This window comes from Eschrichtius robustus, chromosome 3 (assembly GCF_028021215.1).
Source record: "Eschrichtius robustus isolate mEscRob2 chromosome 3, mEscRob2.pri, whole genome shotgun sequence".
Classification (NCBI taxonomy): Eukaryota; Metazoa; Chordata; class Mammalia; order Artiodactyla; family Eschrichtiidae; genus Eschrichtius; species Eschrichtius robustus.
This window is the reverse complement of record NC_090826.1, coordinates 108,712,075-108,731,411: the sequence shown is the minus strand read 5'-3', so window position 1 is coordinate 108,731,411 and position 19,337 is coordinate 108,712,075. Positions and strand designations below refer to the sequence as shown.

The 19,337-nt window shown below is 39.0% G+C and overlaps 1 protein-coding gene across 3 annotated transcripts; it reads left to right on the top strand.

Moving 5' to 3' along the window:
• Positions 1-1,395: 1,395 nt before the first annotated feature.
• On the top strand, positions 1,396-16,385 carry ANP32E (acidic nuclear phosphoprotein 32 family member E). Of its 3 annotated transcripts, none has more exons than XM_068540692.1 (7): positions 1,396-1,759; positions 4,609-4,758; positions 5,237-5,359; positions 6,778-6,943; positions 8,007-8,188; positions 13,386-13,440; positions 14,106-16,382. In XM_068540692.1, exons 1-7 carry the CDS (start codon positions 1,706-1,708, stop codon positions 14,174-14,176), a joined length of 801 nt encoding a protein of 266 aa, XP_068396793.1. In that variant the 5' UTR covers positions 1,396-1,705; the 3' UTR covers positions 14,177-16,382. The 3 variants fall into 3 exon arrangements, with proteins under 3 accessions (XP_068396793.1, XP_068396796.1, XP_068396795.1); XM_068540694.1 differs by lacking the exon at positions 1,396-1,759 and adding an exon at positions 2,335-2,384 and having other exon boundaries at positions 14,106-16,384; XM_068540695.1 differs by lacking the exon at positions 4,609-4,758 and having other exon boundaries at positions 14,106-16,385.
• Positions 16,386-19,337: the final 2,952 nt, after the last annotated feature.

Sequence of the window (19,337 nt, the reverse complement as noted above, 5' to 3'; positions counted from 1 at the left end):
TTTTATATCATCTTGGCTTCCTTTGGCCTGTATTCAAACAAACAAACAAACAAACTAAACTAACTCCAAATACCTGCCCACCCCCACCATGTCATTTTATACCAAAAGCTCTCCCTCTCCCGCTTTTTCATCTTCATAAAATTTCCTTTTCAGGGAATTCAAAGGAAACACTTGGCAAGGAAAAGACAATCACTATTTTGTTTTCCTTTAAAGTACTTAACATGCCAAATACCAGATATTTACATTTTAAATGTAAGCCTATTTGAGGAGCTGTGTGTCTCGGTATGGGAGGAGGGGTGATGTGGAGTGGTTAGAAATCTGTTAGGAAATCCTAAGGTCTCTAACTTGAGAAACTGGAAAAATAGCAAATAAAACACTCAGCTCTGGGAGAGGTTGTACTAAGTCACCCATTTCCTTCCCCAAATCATATGGAATTTCTTTGGGTATTTATCCTGAGAAAGGTATAAGGGAATGGAAAGGACAGAATTTAAGCAAGACCTAAGAAAAACTAGACTCTCAAGACAAAATTTTTAAAAATCATTCTTACACCTCTTTTATATTCCACATTGACAGACTTTTAAAAGCACATTTAAACTACAGATTTCCATGGAAACCAACCAAAGGGATTTTAGAAAGGAGAGGCATTGCAGTACCATTTCTATGCGCGTTGATGTCTGATTTTCGTTAGGCCAGCACTGTTTTCCCTCCAACGTCTTAGTGTTTATTACAGCAACAATTACCTCAGTAACAATTCCTCCAGGGTAGTTTTATTTAAAGGTGCCTAACTTATACCTCACCCAACTGCTTTCAAAATCGTTTAGTCCTTCCTGCTGGAAGTTAAACTACCATCTTTATCCCTGCTCTGGTTCTGCACCAGAAGCCTATCTCCGGCAGGACAGTGCCACGAAGGCGTCCTTTTTATGTGATGTGCACGTTGCTGTACACTTTGGCTGCAAAGCAGGAGCTGTGCTTTAAAACCGCCAAGAGCGGGTGGGTGCCGTGTGCTAAATTATCTGTCTCGCAACTTCCACACGTAAGAAGGATGCTTTCTTCCTTCCTTTAACACTAAAAGCAGGCAAAACAAAAACAAAAAGAAACCCGACAGGCTTCAAAACCGTCCGATCGCCTAGGGAAAGCGCGCCAATCACACAAAGAAAAGGAGGGGGGCTATTGGGATTCAAAATCATTTCCCCGGGACGAACACCTTCCTGGACCTATCGGAGTTAACTGCGCGCTTGGTCGTAGCCAATAGGCACAGTGTTTCTGGCTCAGGTCCACCCTAAAGACTGATAGACATTTATGTAACCCAGTGGAGTAGTGAGATGCTGAAGAATCAACCAATACATTCGGGAGGTGGGTGGAGTGTAGGCCAGGGGGTTGGCGGTGCCGTGTCATGGAGGCTCAGTCTCCGAGCAGCCATTGAAGGGGAAGGAACTGCGGGTGTGTGTATGTGTGTGCGTGTGAGTGCGCGCGCGAGTGTGTGGACAAGGAGGTGGGGGCAGCTGAGTTAGAGTCCCAACTCCTTGGACTCCATTTGCTATTCCCTTCTTTCTCCCCCACATCTATCTGCTGGTGGTGGTGGGCGTTTATATTTGCGTTTCTTTTCATTCATTTCCAAATCTTTTAAAATTTTAGGGTTGGGGGTAGTGGGAAAGGCAGGAGAAGGTAAGGGAGGAGAGTAGTAGCAGAAGAGCAGGAGGAGGACATGGAGATGAAGAAGAGGATTAACCTGGAGTTAAGGGACAGAGCCCCGGAGGAGGTGAGATGACTCAGCCCCCTCCCCTTCCTCACCAGCCCTGTATTCGGAGGATCGGGTTTCTGGGGGTCCTGGTGGGTGTGTGGGGCGGGGTAATGAATTAACCCCCATCTGGGGGTAGGACTGGGGGAAAATATTTAATTTTAACTTTTAAATCATTAAAATCTTTTACTTAAAATGGCGAAGGGTTTAAGTTTCTAGGGGCGTTTTTGTGTGTGCTTGGGGGCTTAGCCCCTTCTCCTCTCCTCGAGTCAGGCGTCCTGGCCTCGTGGAGGCGGGAAGCGGGGTGTTGGGGGCCGCTCGGCCGCTTCGCTCCTCACGTTCCAGCTCCTTGGGGCCGGCGGCGTGGGCGCGATCCCCCAGTCCCACTCGCCTCTGCCGCAGCCATCGTCGCCTGAGAAGTTAGTCCAACTTTTCTGCAGTGCTGCCAACTCTTTTTTTTGGGCTGGGGGGCGTCTCCGGCCTCGAGTCCCCTGGGCGTTGGACGACGTCGCGCCGGGCGCGGGCTGGGGTCGCTCGCGGAGTCCGCGGACGGCCCACTGCTGGCGGCGCCCACTCCCCCGGGAAGCGGCGCGCGCCGCCCGCCGCCAGGCGGAATCTGGGTCAGCGGCCCGTTCTTCGGCCGCGGGTAAGTTTTGGGACTCGTCGCAGTGACCGGAGGTGGGGAGAGGACACGAGGCTTTATCCCCTTCGTCCCCCCGCGGTGTAACGAAATTCGGCGTGTCGTATCGTGGTGGCTGCAACTCCAATTTTGATCCCTGGAGACGGTTTCACAAAACTCAACAAATGGGTCGTAGAAGTTTCGTGTTTTCAAGATGGGCTCGGCGGAACTAAATGATGCGCTCTCGTTGCTGTCGCCTTAGTTAAAGAGACGGGGTTGGGAGGGGCCACGTGAGGCGGGGTCGTGGTCAACTTTTCGGGGGTCGGGCGGGAGGCGTTTCCGCCTCCTTTTCGCGGGCGCCTCCTCGGCTTCACCCAGCTCTCCCCGCCCGGGCCGGAGTCGCTAGGGGAACGCGGGCTGGGAGGTGACCCCCTTTTTCCTTGGGGAGTCCCCGCCCCTTGTGGGGTTTCCCGTCGGTCGGAGCGGCAGGTCGCGAGAGCGGGGCCCATGGCCAACGAGGAACCTCGCATTTCTGGTCGCAGAGGAAAATGTCTATAGGGTCTTGCTAATTGCGGCCTCTGAAATAAACCCCAGAATTGCAATATAAGGGATATAATTTTTTTCCAGCAGGGGTGGAGGTGGTGCTTGTGCATACCAGCGTGGAGGATGAGTAGGGTTTGTTCGGTGGGCTGTGGCGGCGTGAAGGGTGGGAATCCAAGGTCTTTATGTACTTTTAAAAAAGTCTCTGTTTCGCTGAAATTGGTAGATAGCAGGGAGGAGGAAACAGTCAGTACTATCATCCCACAGATAACTTGAAGTTTCCTAGGGCCTAGTCTTTAGGGGCTTAAGGAAAAAACAAACAAAATCAAAGTTAAAATGCTGTCTCGAAGAAGCACACATTTCGAATACTCTTTTATGTCTTGGATTGGAAAAGTGGGTTTGCCCCTCCTTCCCCATTCTTATACCTATCCTATCCCTAGTAATTTCCGTGCCAGTTTTGGGGAGTGCCGGATGTTGCCTTTTTGCAGCCTCTCCTCCTTCCCCTGTGGTGTAATAACGGTCTCCTATTTGTATAGTCCTTTACAGTTTACGAAGCGCTTCTCCTGTTTGTTGTTTCCTCCTTCCGACAGACTTGTAAGGTGGATGGTATAGTTGTAGACTCCAAATTAGCAAACGGAGTCTCAGGGCAGTGAAGTTACTTACTCAAGTGGAAGAACTGGTTTTCTGACACCAAACCTAGTGGCCCTCTGTCCTCCACTCAGCTAGACTAGGAGTCAGAAGACTTACAGTGGAGGCACAGCTCCGCCACATACTGTGACTGACCCTAGGCAGTCATTCTTACCTTCTGGGCCTTGGCTTCCTCCTCTCTAAACAGATTATGATGCCTTCTTTGCTTCCTGAAATAATTATGTCATGTTCAAATAGAGAAGGTAGCATTCCTTGTTGCTAATTTTTATTTCTCAAAATACCTCAAACATATTTTTGCATTGAGAATGGAGAGCCAGGGTTTCCTGCCTCCCTCTTAAGATTAAGTCCATTTAGGCCCACACCAGGAAGTTTTGTTACAACTCTGACCTAAGAGAGGATCCAGCACCCCCTTCCCAAGACTGGGGAGAAGTCACAAAAATTCTACCAGGGTGGCAGGGAAAAATAACATTTTGTCAAGGATGTGTTGTTCTGGGTGATATTGTTTCGCCTCGATATTAGAACAAATAACATCTGAACGCTGGGCTGTCTCAGAAGGAGCTTTCTAACATTTCTTCATGAAGGGTAACAAGATATTTTTGAGTTATGGTGACATTTATCAACCAAAATAAGGGGGTTTAATCTGAAAAAGTGAATAAAACAATTTCCTTTCTTCTCCCTGCTGTTTTAGGACTCACTTAAATCCTTTCTCAGTAGCCTTGGTATCCCCTCATGCATAAGTATATGCCCTGATGTTGAGGGTCTTTTTCATGAGGGTCAGAAACTATTTTCACATGGGACCTTTTTCAAAGTCTTATTTTTTATGCAATTAAAATTTTTTTATTAGTGATTTGAAGCAGGCATTGAACTTCTTAGTCCAAGTTTAAATTTTAAAAAGTTAACTTATAATGATGACTTAAGACTGTATTTCAATTTGGGGGGAGAATGAAAAGGATCTATATGAGGGAATTGGTGGTTTCAATATTCACATTTCCAGAGTGTCAGGACCCAGGTCTTTTGCTAAACAGACTGCAAACTAAAGAATCATTCATATTCTCTCTTATAGGTGACAGAGTTGGTCCTTGATAATTGCCTCTGTGTCAATGGGGAAATTGAGGGCCTGAATGATACTTTTAAAAAACTAGAGTTTCTGAGTATGGCTAATGTGGAACTAAGTTCACTGGCCCGGCTGCCCAGCTTAAATAAACTTCGAAAGGTAAGCTGGCACTAGGCGTGAAAGCATCATGATTTTGATGCCGTGGGCTATTATGTATATTTTTTTCCCAAATGAAACAACCATTCTGCCTTTTAATTAGAAGGTTCTAAGTTTCTAGAGGTAAGAAAACGGGTTATGTAGGATTTTGAAATCAGCTGTCATATTACTTTTGGAAATTTAAATTGACTAATGAAATCGCTTATGGCATGAATTTAACATCTACCAAATGTTTTTCTTTGAAACATAAAATCCAACTATTATACAACTGGAACCAAACCTGAGTTAGAAGTCTGTTATATAGAGATTCTAATATTTTATTTGGCAGTCATAGGTGGGATTTTGGAAATTAAAGACTGTGACAGTCCCTTGAAGCCAGAGAGAATGACAATTGTTTTCTTTAAATTGATACATTTGAGAAATCTTTGATTTGTCCTAAGCCTTCACCATTCTTTGTTTTCTCCCCATGTTGAATATGTAGTTGGAACTTAGTGACAATATAATTTCTGGAGGCTTGGAAGTCCTGGCAGAGAAATGTCCAAACCTTACCTACCTCAATTTGAGTGGAAACAAAATCAAAGATCTCAGTACAGTAGAAGCTCTGGTAAGTGGAAAGGTTTGTCTCTGGACTTGCTATTTTTGGTTGAATTTTTCTGAGATTTGCTTGAATTTTATCTTACTGACTTGTATTTATGTCACTCTTTTGAAACTTCTGAATTTCTTATATGTTGTGATCTAGATGATACTGCTTTATTTTCCTTTGGAGTAAAACATTCAGATAATTTTTTTTTAAAATAAATTTATTTACTTTACGATTTTATTATTATTTTTTTGGCTGCATTGGGTCTTTGTTGCTGCGCACGGGCTTTCTCTACTTGCGGAGAGCGGGGGCTACTCTGCGGTGCGTGGGTTTCTCATTGCGGTGGCTTCTCTTGTTGCGGAGCACAGGCTGTAGGGGGCTCAGTAGTTGTGGCTTGCAGGCTCTAGAGCACAGGCTCAGTAGTTGTGGCGCACAGGCTTAGTTGCTCCGCGGCATGTGGGATCTTCCCAGACCAGGGCTCGAACCTGTGTCCCCTGCATTGGCAGGCGGATTCCTAACCACTGCGCCACCAGGGAAGCCCCAGATAAATTTTTAAATCAGTGAGAAATTTATTTTATCATCAACTGAATATCTGAAGGAATATCTGAAGGAGCTGAATATCTGGTTTTAAAATTTCCAATATTTTCTTAAATTCTATTCCTTTTTCGTTCTTCTTGATTATTTTTATTTGCTCCTTTGTTTCCTGGTATGAGGGAGGGAAAAGGAGATGAAGTGAAACTCTGAAAATCGTTGCTCTGATTTTTTAAAAAAAGCTTGGGAGGAGGTTGAAATTGTTGAAAATAAGCTTGACTGTGGATTTAAACTAACCATGTTATTGTTGTTGCCTATTTAGGCAGAGATTCAGTCAACAAAGTATACTGAGTGCATACTATGAGTAAGGCACTAAGCCAGGTGCTAGAGATACAGCAGTTACCAAAACAAAGTTCCTACTCCCGTGGAGTTTATGTGCCAGGGCCTCATTAAGAGAATTAGCTGTGCTTGATATAATAACCCTTCATTATAAAATTCTAAAAATCCAAAAAATCATTCTCTTGATTTAAAGTTGTATACATGTTCATGAATTAAAAATAAATAGGGCTTCCCTGGTGGCGCAGTGGTTGAGAATCTGCCTGCCAATGCAGAGGACACGGGTTCGAGCCCTGGTCTGGGAAGATCCCACATGCCGCGGAGCAACTAGGCCCGTGAGCCACAATTACTGAGCCTGCCCGTCTGGAGCCTGTGCTCCGCAACAAGAGAGGCCGCGATAGTGAGAGGCTCGCGCACCGCGATGAAGAGTGGCCCCCACTTGCCGCAACTAGAGAAAGCCGTCACACAGAAAGGAAGACCCAACACAGCCATAAATAAATAAGTAAAATTATAAATAAGTAAATAACATGAGATTTTAAATCTTGAACGTAATTTTTAACTTTTTACTTTTCCAGCAAAATCTTAAAAATTTGAAGAGTCTTGACTTGTTTAACTGTGAGATCACAAACCTGGAAGATTATAGAGAAAGTATTTTTGAACTGCTACAGCAAATCACGTACTTAGATGGATTTGACCAGGAGGATAATGAGGCACCAGACTCAGAAGAAGAGGATGATGAAGGTAATCATTCTTAATACGCATAAATGTGTCACAGTTATAGCCTCCAGTCTAGCTGGCAAATTAGATTGGGCCTGGGTATTTAGGTGTGGGGAAAAAAAGACGTTAGTAAGACAAAAATTTAAAAACTCATAGCCCTAGTCCTGTATTCGTTTAGATTTCTGATAGCTTTGGGGAATTTAATGATTGTTATAATATTAAGCTCCATGATATTTTATATTTGTGTAAACTTAACCACCACCCAGTAAAAGTGGTAACTTTTAAAATAGTACTAAAAAAAATAAAGAACCATTCATCACATAATTATCCATACAAGTCACAAAGTAGAAACAACCCAAGTGTCTATCAACTGGTGAATAAACAAAATGTGATAGATCCATACAATGGAATATTATTCAGCCACAAAAATGATTGAAGTACTGATACATGCTACAGTGTGTGAACCTTGAAAACATTCTGCTAAGTGAAAGAAGCCATACTCAAGCCACATATTGTGTGATACCATTTATATGAAATGCCCAGAAGAGGCAAATTCGTAGAGACAGAAAGTAGATTAACGGTTGTCAGGGCTGCGGGAGAGGATGGTGAGTGACTGTTAATGGATATTTTTTTTTTTTGGGGGGGGGGATGATGGAAATGCTCTAGAGAGTTGAATATACATTTTTGGATAAATGGGTGACTAATAGATCAGATGACAGAAAAGCTGTTGTCAGTAATGGGACACTGTTACTACTGGTTGAAAAGTTTTTCACATGTAAGAAGAAATTTGATAGATAAACAGTGTTATAAAATGATGGAATGATGGACAGGCAGGTTTTGAAGTGTCCACGAAGTAAAATAAACTTTAGTCCATGTAATGTTTTGATGAAAAATCTATACGTTGGGAAAATTTTAATATTTAGACACCATATTTCTCAAACAGTAAATGGGATGTTATTAAAGAGAAATCTTAAAAAAAAAAAAAAATCACCCTGAGATACTTTCTACCCATTGGCTTATGAGTTTGAGGGGCCAAGGCAAAAACATTTGCCCAGACATTTGCTTATCTTTTAAAATATTTTTAAAGATGGAGATGAAGATGATGAAGAGGAAGAGGAAGATGAAGCTGGTCCACCTGAAGGATATGAGGAAGAGGAAGAAGAAGAGGAGGATGAGGATGAGGATGAGGATGAAGATGAAGCAGGCTCAGAACTGGGAGAGGGAGAAGAGGAGGTGGGCCTGTCATACTTAATGAAAGAAGAAATTCAGGTGAATAGACCTTCTTATGTGCACTGAAAATTAACTATTTAGGCATAGGGTTAAGTAATATAAAAAGTAAGTTGTGTAGAAATCTGAGAGTTGTTTCTAACTTGTGTGTGTGTGTCTGCCTGTCTTTTTCCCCACTGCCCCCCAGTTCATATTATATCCAGATAATCATAAACCCTATGATTTTACCTCCTAGATAGCTTTCAAATCCGTTCTTCCCTCAGCAGCCTGGGATAGTGGAAACATTTTACAAATGTTTCTGAGCCTCAGTTTCTGCATTTATAAAACTGAGATTATACCAACTTCATAGGGTCGTTAAGGATTTAACAAACTAATATGTGTAAAGTATCTAGTTGCTGGCACGTTATAGGCACTCATGAAAACTTTCCTTTCCCCTAATTATTTCTTGCTTATGCTTTTCTAGTAGTTTTCTAAATGGTCTCTTTGAGAACAGCGTCACCACTTTGTTGTATCCTCTATAGTGCTTGCCTGTGTAGTCTGCATGCAAATGTGATCATATCAGTAGCCTGCTTGAAACCCTTTAATGTTTCCCTGTTGCCACCAAGACATACAAGGCCCTTCATTATCTAGCCTCTGCTACCTTCTCTAGCTTCATCTCCCTCAATACCAAATTAAATCATCACACGAAGCTATTATTGCCTTTCTGTATACACATTGTTTACTCATCTGAAATGACTTTCTACCCATGCCTTCTAATGAACTTTACTTTCTTTTTTCTCAGGTAAACATAAATGTACTAAAGCATGTAAAGTGGACTGATTTTATGTACAGCTCCATGAAATTTTATATATGTACATACTTGTGTAACTACCACTCAAATCATGCCTCGTGATTCTTATCTTTAAACACTCAACTCTGGCGTTGCCTCATTATTGAAGCTTTCTGTAATTTTTAAGAGACAGTCACTCCTTCCTCTGTTACCTTTGAACCTTGATTAGGTGTATGTTGCCTGTAGACACTTCTGTAAAAACTTGTTTATTTGGCCACTTCCTACTAGATAGCTCCTTCAGGGGAGGGCTGTTCATTTTACTATCTCAGCATCCAGTACATTGACTGGGACATAGTAGGTTCACAGGAAATCAGTTGACTTGAACAAATGATCTTTAGTCCCTGGGAGTTTAGATAAGTTATTTTCTTCTAATGTTAAATTATTGAGTTTTGTTTTCATAATTCATAAAGTAATATTTATTATTAAAAATAACATCTCTTATTTAGACTAGAAATTGTATTTTTATTTGTTCTCCTAATGACTTTTACATTAGTTAGATAGACAGTATCACTGATTAATGATGATTTTTCTCTGATACCATTTTTTTAAAAAATTATTTTATTATTTATTTATTTATTTTTGGCAGTGTTGGGTCTTCTTTGCTGCGCGCAGGCTTTCTCTAGTTGCGGTGAGCGGGGGCTGCTCTTCGTTGCTGTGCACGGGCTTCTCATTGCGGTGGCTTCTCTCGTTGTGGAGCACGGGCTCTAGGCGTGCGGGCTTCAGTAGTTGCGGCACGCGGGCTCAGTAGTTGTGGCTCACGGGCTCTAGAGCACACGGGCTCAGTAGTTGTGGCTCACGGGCTCTAGAGCACAGGCTCAGTAGTTGTGGCGCACCGGCTTAGTTGCTCCACGGCCTGTGGGATCTTCCCGGACCAGGGATTGAACCCGTGTCCCCTGCATTGGCAGGCGGATTCTCAACCACTGCGCCACCAGGGAAGCCCTCTGATACCATTTTAAATATGAAACTAGTGTAGAAAAAATGGGACTTAAACTTGTTTGGGGCTTTCGTGAGTTAGCTTTACAATAGTGAAGAACGGAACTTTTAAGTATTTTAAGTATTCAGGGAGAAAGGCAACCTATTCAGTTTACATCAGCATACAACTTGAATATTTTTCCCCTAAGTTTTAATTTACTTAGTAAAGTAATGGACTTGTTATTTTGCAGTTTGACTTTGTTTTATTTTGTTTGTTTGTTTGTTTGGCTGTGCTGCACTGCTTGTGGGATCTTAGTTCCCTGACCGGGGATCGAACCCATGCCCCCTGCAGTGGAAGCATGGAGTCCTAACCACTGGACCACCAGGGAATTCCCTGCAATTGACTTTTTATTTTCTCTGCCAGTAATTCTTCTTTAAATAGTATTAAGTCATTTAAAAATGACCTTCAGCTAACTGCAAATGTTTATGTTTATCATTCCATTGAGTACTGGGAAATATTAACTAAAAATGATGTGGTGGAGTATAGAGCAAACATCTCTAAGATAATACATACAACATTAAGTCAATGTGGTACCCAAGTAGCTGGGACCAGAAGTTTTCAATCATGATGAGATAATTTGGATGTTTTTTAAAATGAAGTCTTGTTTTTATTTTTATTTTTTAAAATAAATTTATTTATTTTATTTTTATGTATTCTGGCTGCATTGGGTCTTTGTTGCTGCACGCTGGCTTTCTCTAGTTGCGGCGAGCAGGGGCTACTCTTTGTTGCGGAGCACGGGCTCTAGAATGTGGGCTCAGTAGTTGTGGCTCACGGGCGTAGTTGCTCCGCGGCATGTAGGATCTTCCCAGACCAGGGCTCAAACCCGTGTCCCCTGCATTGGCAGGCGGATTCTTAACCACTGCGCCACCAGGGAAGCCCGAAGCCTTGTTTTTAGAAGCTAAGAGCCAAAGAAACTTCAGAGACTATAAGATTTAAAAAAGAAATTAGAAGGAAGTAGAAATGGTATTTGATTAGTTATGTTTTGTTTGAGTCTTATTTCTATTTCAGCTGCTCTTCAGAGGTAAGGAATTAATATGTATAAAGAAGGACTTATGTATGTGTAGTATACTTCATTAAAAATGGAGATGGGGGCTTTAGAAGAATTGGGAATTATGGTGTTCTTGCACTATTCATAGTACAAATGAGGAAACATTTTATTACCCACTAGTTAGGAACTAAGACCATAATCCTTACAGAGCAAGTCTCTGGTAATCTAATAGATGATATTTTTTTTAAAAGGCATAAAAACATGAATTGATTAATCATGTTTTGTTTAAAACAAAATCCAGAGAAGTAATTTGCTTTTTAGACTTGGGCTTTTCTAAATTATCATGAATAAATGTGATTAGTATTTCAAGTGGCTTTTAAAAAATTATAAATATTTAAATACCCTCATTTATCATTCCTTACAGATTTGAAATGTTTAAAATGTCCTTTTCTTTCTCCTTCTTTTCCTCTCTCTTTCCCCACTCTTCCATCCCCTCTCTCCTCTACCCCTCTTCTCTTCCTTTCTTTTCTTCTTTAAATGTAAGCCCACACGTTCTCCTGATTTTTACTATAGTTCCTTAGTTTATTTGCTACCCCATCTATTGCTTATGCTCCTGGCAGCTTGGGTGTTCTGGTATGGAATGTTTTAGTGTTTGAATTGACTGTATAAGAATGATTTCTGATATAAGTGTCATGCAGTTTAGTTTCTCAGGGGCTTTAAGCTAAATGCTGAAAACATAGGTTCTGTTTAATATTTCTAGACACAAATAGAGCTGTGGATACTTTTTTTTTGTTTGTTTTTTTTGTGGATACTTTGAAAAGTGTGGGTTGTCCAAGTTTTTCCTAACTACCCAGCAGTTCTTAACATTTGCCATTTAAACTATTTTTAAGGAGTAAACTATTTTGGGGTTGGAGGGGGGACCCTAGCTTGATTCCATTTTTTCAAACATATATTGGAACTTAACCGTTTGGAACACAACCAAGCACAAGGCGGTAACTGTAAAAGGTATACGTAACAAAAGACATTTTCTTTGTAGGAGATTATTCAAGCCATTATTCTAATCCTGTTTTCTCTTTTATATTCAGTTCTCTGGTAAGCTTGTTGATCTATTTTCTGAATCCGTAGCAGATTAAAATTGAAATAGTAACTAACTGCAAAAGAGAAGGCATAAAAACTAGGGGAAGATACAACTCAAAGTAGAGGCCAGGGTCATTTTAAAAAGGAGAAAACCATCTTATATATATTAATAGGCTTTGAGAGAATTGGCATATACTAATTAGCGTACTGCTCATGGTCACAATGGTGACTATGACAATTCAAGAAAAAGATTTGTTAGGTTTAGCATAAAATGGTAGAAGTGTGCAATGCACTTTAGAGATTTTATCCCAGTTGGCTAAAGTAAAAAAAAAATGGTTATGATGTTTCAAAGCTATGTTTAAATCTTAGCTATCCAGAACAACTCATTCCACAGGAGTTGTAGATCAAGTTTTATTGTGATTTTTATTGACTTTTGCTATTTTGATGTGTAGATTTTTAGATGTAGAAGGAACTTAGAGATCTTTCTATATGAATACTTTCTTTCATTGATTGGAAAACTAAGGTCCAGAGAGATTAAGTGACTTATTCAACACGTGTAGCTGTGTTCAGGCTAAGATTCAGGTGATCCTTCCTCAGTCTATAAAACAGAAGACTGTGTCTTTGAAATAGTCAAAAGTTACTCTGTCCATTAGCCACTGTGCACATTTGTTTATTTAGTTAAAGTAAAATAAAATTAAAATTCAGTTCCTTATTTGCACTGGTCACATTTCAAATGCTCAGGAGCCACCTGTGGCTAGTGGTTACTGTATTGGACAGCACAGATACAGAACATTTCCATTGTTGCAGAAAGTTCTTTTGAACATTTCTGGTCTCAAACATAACTTGTTTTCACGAAGAAACTAGATCTAGTTGGGTTTTTAAAAAGACCTCTGTAAGTGAGGCAGAGGTTGTCAGAACACAGGATGACCATAGTTTTTGCTCCTGTTGGAATGTATTATTATCAAACAGTGAATAGCCCATGTCATGGCTTATTTATTCTCAAACTGAATTTTTTTCTTTTAATTGAAGTATAGTTGATTTACAATGTTGTGTTAGTTTCTGGTATATGGCAAAGTGATTCAGTTATACATATATATGTATACATATACATACTCTTTTTCATATTCTTTTTCATTATGGTTTATTACGGGATATTGAATATAGTTCCCTGTGCTATACAGTAAGACCTTGTTGTTTATCTATTTTATATATAGTAGTTTGTATCTGCTAATCCCAAACTCCTAATTTATCCCTCCGCCACCCCCTTTCCCCTTTGGTAACCGTAAGTTTGTTTTCTATGTCTGTGAGTCTATTTTTGTTTCGAAAATAAGTTCATTTGCATCATATTCAAACTGAATATTTGAATCTCAAGGATGAAGAAGATGATGATGACTATGTTGAAGAAGGGGAAGAAGAAGAAGAAGAGGGTGAGTTACATTAGCCATTCAAAAATCCTAAAAAGCTATTATTCATGGATTTTAAAGAATGAGTCTATAATTCAAATTATCACTGATCTCTTTGATGCTGGTAACATATAATAGAATTCCTTGAAAGGTGTAAAACCTTTTTTAAAGAGGAGTTGTCTCAGGGTATTCATTAATTCCATTTAAAATAAAAAAACAGCTTGTAACATTTATTTTCTAAACAGTAATGAAGAGATAATGGAACCATAAGCTCAATTTATTATTTTCTTAAGGCCTTTCATTTTGGAGAGGGTGAAACCTTATTTATAAGAGAAGAACAGTTGACCTCCAGATAATGCCCGTTTTAGATTTGCTCTCTGCTTCTCTTTACCTAGGCTTTTCAAGAAATTTAAAAATTCACTAACAATTCCGATGATGTCAAGCCCTTGGTTTCTTGATGTGTACTTCATGACTTGGCCACAAGGGTGCATAGCAAGCTGTCATTATTTATGGATTTCTAAGTCTATTAAGGCTGTTTCAATACTGAAATTGAAAGTAATGCAGAGGGGAAACTTAACCTATAATTTTCTTACGCCATTAACTTTTCACTAAGATTCAAAATTCTGTAGCTTAACAAATATTCATTTGTTAAAATTAAGTATTTTACAGTTTTCCTTTTACTCTTTCAGAAGAAGAAGGTGTTCGAGGGGAAAAGAGGAAACGAGATGCTGAAGATGATGGAGAGGAAGAAGATGACTAGATCATTCTAAGACCAGATTCCCTAATGTTCCTGGGTGTGCAATAGAGTGATCACATCTTCTTTGTTTCTTCATGTATGATAGCTATCCCTACAGAAGATAATGTGTAACTTTTTATAGGAAAAGTGTGGTTTTACTATTTTTGCCTTACCATTCCAAATAAGATTAACTAGTCTGTTAATGATCATATTGTATGTAGAGAAAATTTTTCATTGACCCCATTGTGAAATTCTCTAGCAATTTATTTAGAATCTTAATTTTTCTAATTAAAGCTCACTGTGTTAGTCATTTTTAGCATAATTAAAACATGATTGCTTTTACACAGGCGTAATATGGTGCATTTCATTCATAGGGTTTTAAAGTTATTTATAAATTAACTGAAATCACAGTTGGCTGGAATCTGGAACGAAAATAGTCTCTTGAATGATAAGTTGGTTATTTTTTTAGAGGCAACCCAGAGATCTTTAGTTTGAAGGCAGTGACTTTTTTTTTTTGGCTGAGGGTATTTGGGTGCTTTTTTGTCACATGAGTAGCTTGGAAAGTAGGAGCAGAATAGTAAAGGTTCTATTCAACAATATAGTTCATGGCTTTTGTGAAGGCTTCTAAAACCTTTTAAGCCAGGTGACTAAGAAGATTTTAGTTTTCAAGGAAAAATTGCTTATACTGAGTTCAGAGACATGTAGGGGAGCCCTTTCTTCTTCAAGTCGAAGATCATGACCTGCCAACGGTTGTTATTTTGTTTTGTTTTAAGTGTGCATTCTTCGTTTTCCTCTCAGTGTTTCTTTTATGATCACCTCCCTTTCTTGTTTCACTCCCCTCTTCTCAAAAAAGAGTTGGAAATCTTATGGATACCCAAGATGACTTTGTCTTATACCTCAACCACCTTTTCAGACCTGTCTTAGCTTTAAACAAGCTAAGTGAAAGAAATTGAGTATTTTCTGAAATACGAATATTATTATCAATACAGTTTTATGCAACAGGCTCTGCTTACTGTAAATCTCTTTCTTGACAAGATGTACAGACTGTATTAGGAGGATGAAGAAAGAAAAGAAGCAGAGGAGGCTCTTGGAAGCAGCATGTGTGTTCCTCAAAAGTCAGAACAATTGCCTGTTGATAATTAATGAGACATTCAAATCAGATTAGCTTCCCACATGATTTAGATACCACTCTGCAAAGTATTTCTAATTTTCCTGAGTAGAACCTTTAATTATTCTTTCTATAGTTTTAAAGCATTACCAGATATAGCATTTAATTGAAATATACTGGACAGTTGGAAAAATATTTGAAACTAAATCAATATTAAAATTAAGATTTGGTTTCAGGTGGATGTCCATTAAAAATAGAAAAATATTTGGGATAACTGTGAGTGTGTGTTTCCTTATACAGCTACTAAATATAATATTATGAGTAGGCAAGTACATCTCCTTTTTTTGTTGTGGAGGCTCCATGTTCAAGGCAATTGCTTTCTTAATTTTGGCTATCTAAAAATTTTTCCCCCTTTGTTTTGAATATTTGTAAGTTTTTCAAAAGTTAGTATCAGCAAATTAATGGAAGTTATACTTTCGTACTGGGACACATTTAAATTACTGAATATAGTATTGCTTCTTTTTTGGTTTAAAATGTATGACGGGGTTTTAAAGTAAAAAATGATAAAGTTATTTGTGGATAAACTAAAAAAGTTGCATAACTGACTGAAATAAAACTGTTGGGATAAGTTTAGTGGGGGGGCTGGAATCTCCAAAAGGCTAACATTTTACTCCTTTTTAACAATTATAATGCCCTGTTTTAGTCCGTTAAGGGTTCTCATTGCATAGTATGCCAGATTATAAAATACTTATTTTAAAAGTTAAATCTGTATATTGACTTTCTTATCAATCATCTTATTGTGCAATCAAAATGAGAGTTCTTTGGTTTGAAAACAACACTTAGAGCCTCCAAAAAACTTTTTAAGACTTACTTAGCTTTGTGGGTGGTATTTTCATGCAAATAAGTAAGGGTGGGTTTTATATTTTGTAGAAGTTTTTGGTCCTATTTTAATGCTCTTTGTATGGCAGTATGTATATAGTGTGTTGAATTCCTCAAAACCCTCCTTAAAAACTTTGAAGTTAATACTTTTGTGCAACTGTGTTTTGAATAAAGCCATGACAGTGTTAAAAACAAACAAAAAAATGCAGTACTCCTGATTATTCTTTTATTATTTCTGACTGTTCTGTGTTTTTTTTTTTCTGTGACTGCTGTTAACTTAAAGTTTTTGAAACTGAATTGCTTCAAATAAATTGAAGATTTGTTGTTAATGATTAGTTTCACTGTATGACATTCATTTTTTGAACACCACCATTGGGGGCTTTGAAGGTCTTTTTAGAAACAGAATCAGCTTGAAAGTTAACATTCAAACGCTTGGATGTGATATGAGGTACTACAATGTAATAGTTTAACTCATCAGCTTACTAACTTTTTTTCCAAAGAGCAGAAAAAATTGATTTTCCTTTTGGAGTTGCAAATTGAGCCAGTACTTTTTGTATTTTGATTTGAAGTAATAACTTATTACCTACAGTTGAAGTAACTATATCTATAGTTAACTAAAGTGATTATAAACCTCTTGTACACCAAATAGTTTTCTAAAATGAGTCCAAAGTCTCCATTAGTACTGTATAATGTTTATCTTCAGAGTCCTTAGGTAATGTAAATATAAATAATTCTTGCATATTAACCTTGAGTAAATCCAACCTGAATCAAACATTTTTTCTGCTCTCATTTTGGCTTTCCTGTGATGAGTGATTTTTAAAATGTTTCATTTGTAGACAAGTCTGGAATCTATTTATAAAGTCAAGGCGTAAGTGTAATGTTAAGTAATGTTTTCATGATTGCTTTTCAGTTTAATATCGAAAGGGTATTTTAATTATGGAATTCTGCTTCCTGAGAGATGGAAAATATTGAAGTATATTTCAACTGCAGGAATTATTTATTGAAATTAGTATGGTATTTTTTGGTTTTATGGCTTAAAATATTCAAAGCCTTTCCCCTCTTGGTTAAAGAAGATGGTAGAAATACACTAAAAGTTTTTGGTGGAGGTGTTAGGTAAAGAAGCAATTCTGTGACAGATTGTGATTCAAAAATACTTTTAAGTATTGTTTATTCCTTGTTCTATATTTTAAAGAGAGGCTTTGGAACACGTGACATTTATTCTCCCCGTTGCTGAAAATTTCCCCTCTGTTGTTCCTAGTACTGGATGCAATGATATTCTGCAGCTATTGCTTAATAATAGCATTCTACTACTGTATTCCTTTTTCATGTACTAATCAGCCTAAGATTTGAGAACCAGGCTTGGGTAATTTGGCCTGAGGCAGTTACTTGTGTTACTACTAGTCTAACGAAGAGCCCTAACTTGAAGGAGAACAGGTTCTACCACAAAATGGAAATTACAAAATGATTTCCAGGAGAATCTATAAAAAGGCTTTATATATTGGTAAAATACTTTTATACAAATCTAGCCACTTTTTTGGGTGGTAAGACCCTGAAGCAGGGTTATCCCATGACAGCAGTTCTGCTTGAGTAGGAATCAGAAGCAAGTATGACTTTCAATTTTATGAATATTTACAAATAATTTAGATTTTTGTTGAGGCATCATCTGTACCTGGTTACTTATAAAATGGGCACATCCACATTACTTGTCAATACTGACACAGGCCACCAAATAGGCACACAACACTGGTGAAAACAACTCATTCTAGCTGTTCAAGAAGTGACTTTGTAAACAGTTCCCTATTTTCTCTGATTCTCCTATTAAATACTCAGACTGCACCATCTTGCAGATGAAGGCCATGACCTGTGCCCTCCACTTTAGTTGTAACTTTTCCTGGTTAGACTCACTCCACAGCTCCAGAATTAACTCGCAGAGGCTATTGGGTTTCTCCACTGGAAGGCATTTTCTCCCACAGTCGTCTTCTCTTGGCACCAAGAAGCCAGTAACAGTGTACTCAATGGAGCTCAATGTCATTTATATAGACAGCTCTGTCTGAGGAATACTGGGGTTGGTAGAAGAATCTATAAGTATCATGGAAGGAACTGAAGTTGGAGCAACTATATTTCTTAAGAACCAATGACAGCAGCAACAGAGGAAGCTAGTGTCTGCAAGGGAAGCAGCAATTACCATCACGCTGCAACTCTAGCAGAAAAGCCAGTGCAGGTTCAGAGCTTTTAGCTGTGCACCCCGCCCCCGTTTTCTGAGAATATTCTGAGTTATGAACAAACTCATTTCTGCAGTGTTGAGGATTTATTATTTGTAGGAAATGAGTGAACTCTTCCTGAACAGGATTCCAGGTGAGGGGTCTTATTTTTACCAAGCTATCCATATTGCGATACGTGGAGGGAAATTTCCTTTTTTTATTGTTTCGACATATTCGGCATTTTATCCTTTTGCAGTACTGCTTGATTTCCCAATGCTAAGGTTCTTGGGCTGTAAAAGTCAGTTCATGATGGATCAGAACCCTAGAAATCAGCCCCATCCATCTTGCTTTTACTCCATGCCCTTCTCACTTCAAGGACGCCAGCTTTAAGACTGAGTTTCTCTAAAGCCTGTTTCTCGCCACACTCCTCTGGGGCGAACCAACCACATCTTGCAGGTAATCTTATCCCACTATCATTACTTCAGATTCTTGATAGCAGCCTGGAATAAACAGAGCGGGAGATTTTACTTAAACGCTTATATTGAAATAAAGTAGTCTTTTAGGGTATGTCTTTGAGGTTATCTGTGGTAGTCCTATGGGACACTTGCCTCTTTAAATTTTTACCTTAATTTCCCTAATCCTCTACCACTGAGATATAAAGCAGTTTTTCTCTTCCTAGGGGATTGATTTTACAGAAAGGCGCCCTCCAGCGATTCTGGAGTCTCACGCAGTAGGAAGAGGACTTGAGCGTGCTGGGGAGAGAGCAACAGGACTTGAAATTACAGAAATACACTCTAGTTATAGAGAAAAATAAATAAAAAGCGCCAGTCACTTTAGAGTGTGCCACTAAGTTGATTCACGGAACACACGGCAGAAAGTTCTGACAAACTAAATTCTTAAATTCAAGAGCGGAGTCAAAAAGCCAGGAAATTACGGACGAACAGGGGCCACCCGAATTGCTCCGCAACGGCGCTTTCCGAAGCGCCTCGGATTGGGC

Excerpts from the sequence above, each read along its gene's own strand:
- ANP32E (XM_068540692.1), top strand. The coding sequence starts at position 1,706 with ATGGAGATGAAGAAGAGGATTAACCTGGAGTTAAGGGACAGAGCCCCG. Across the intron at positions 1,760-4,608 it reads GGGACAGAGCCCCGGAGGAG|GTGACAGAGTTGGTCCTTGA; the intron begins GTGAGATGACTC and ends TCTCTCTTATAG. Across the intron at positions 4,759-5,236 it reads GCTTAAATAAACTTCGAAAG|TTGGAACTTAGTGACAATAT; the intron begins GTAAGCTGGCAC and ends TTGAATATGTAG.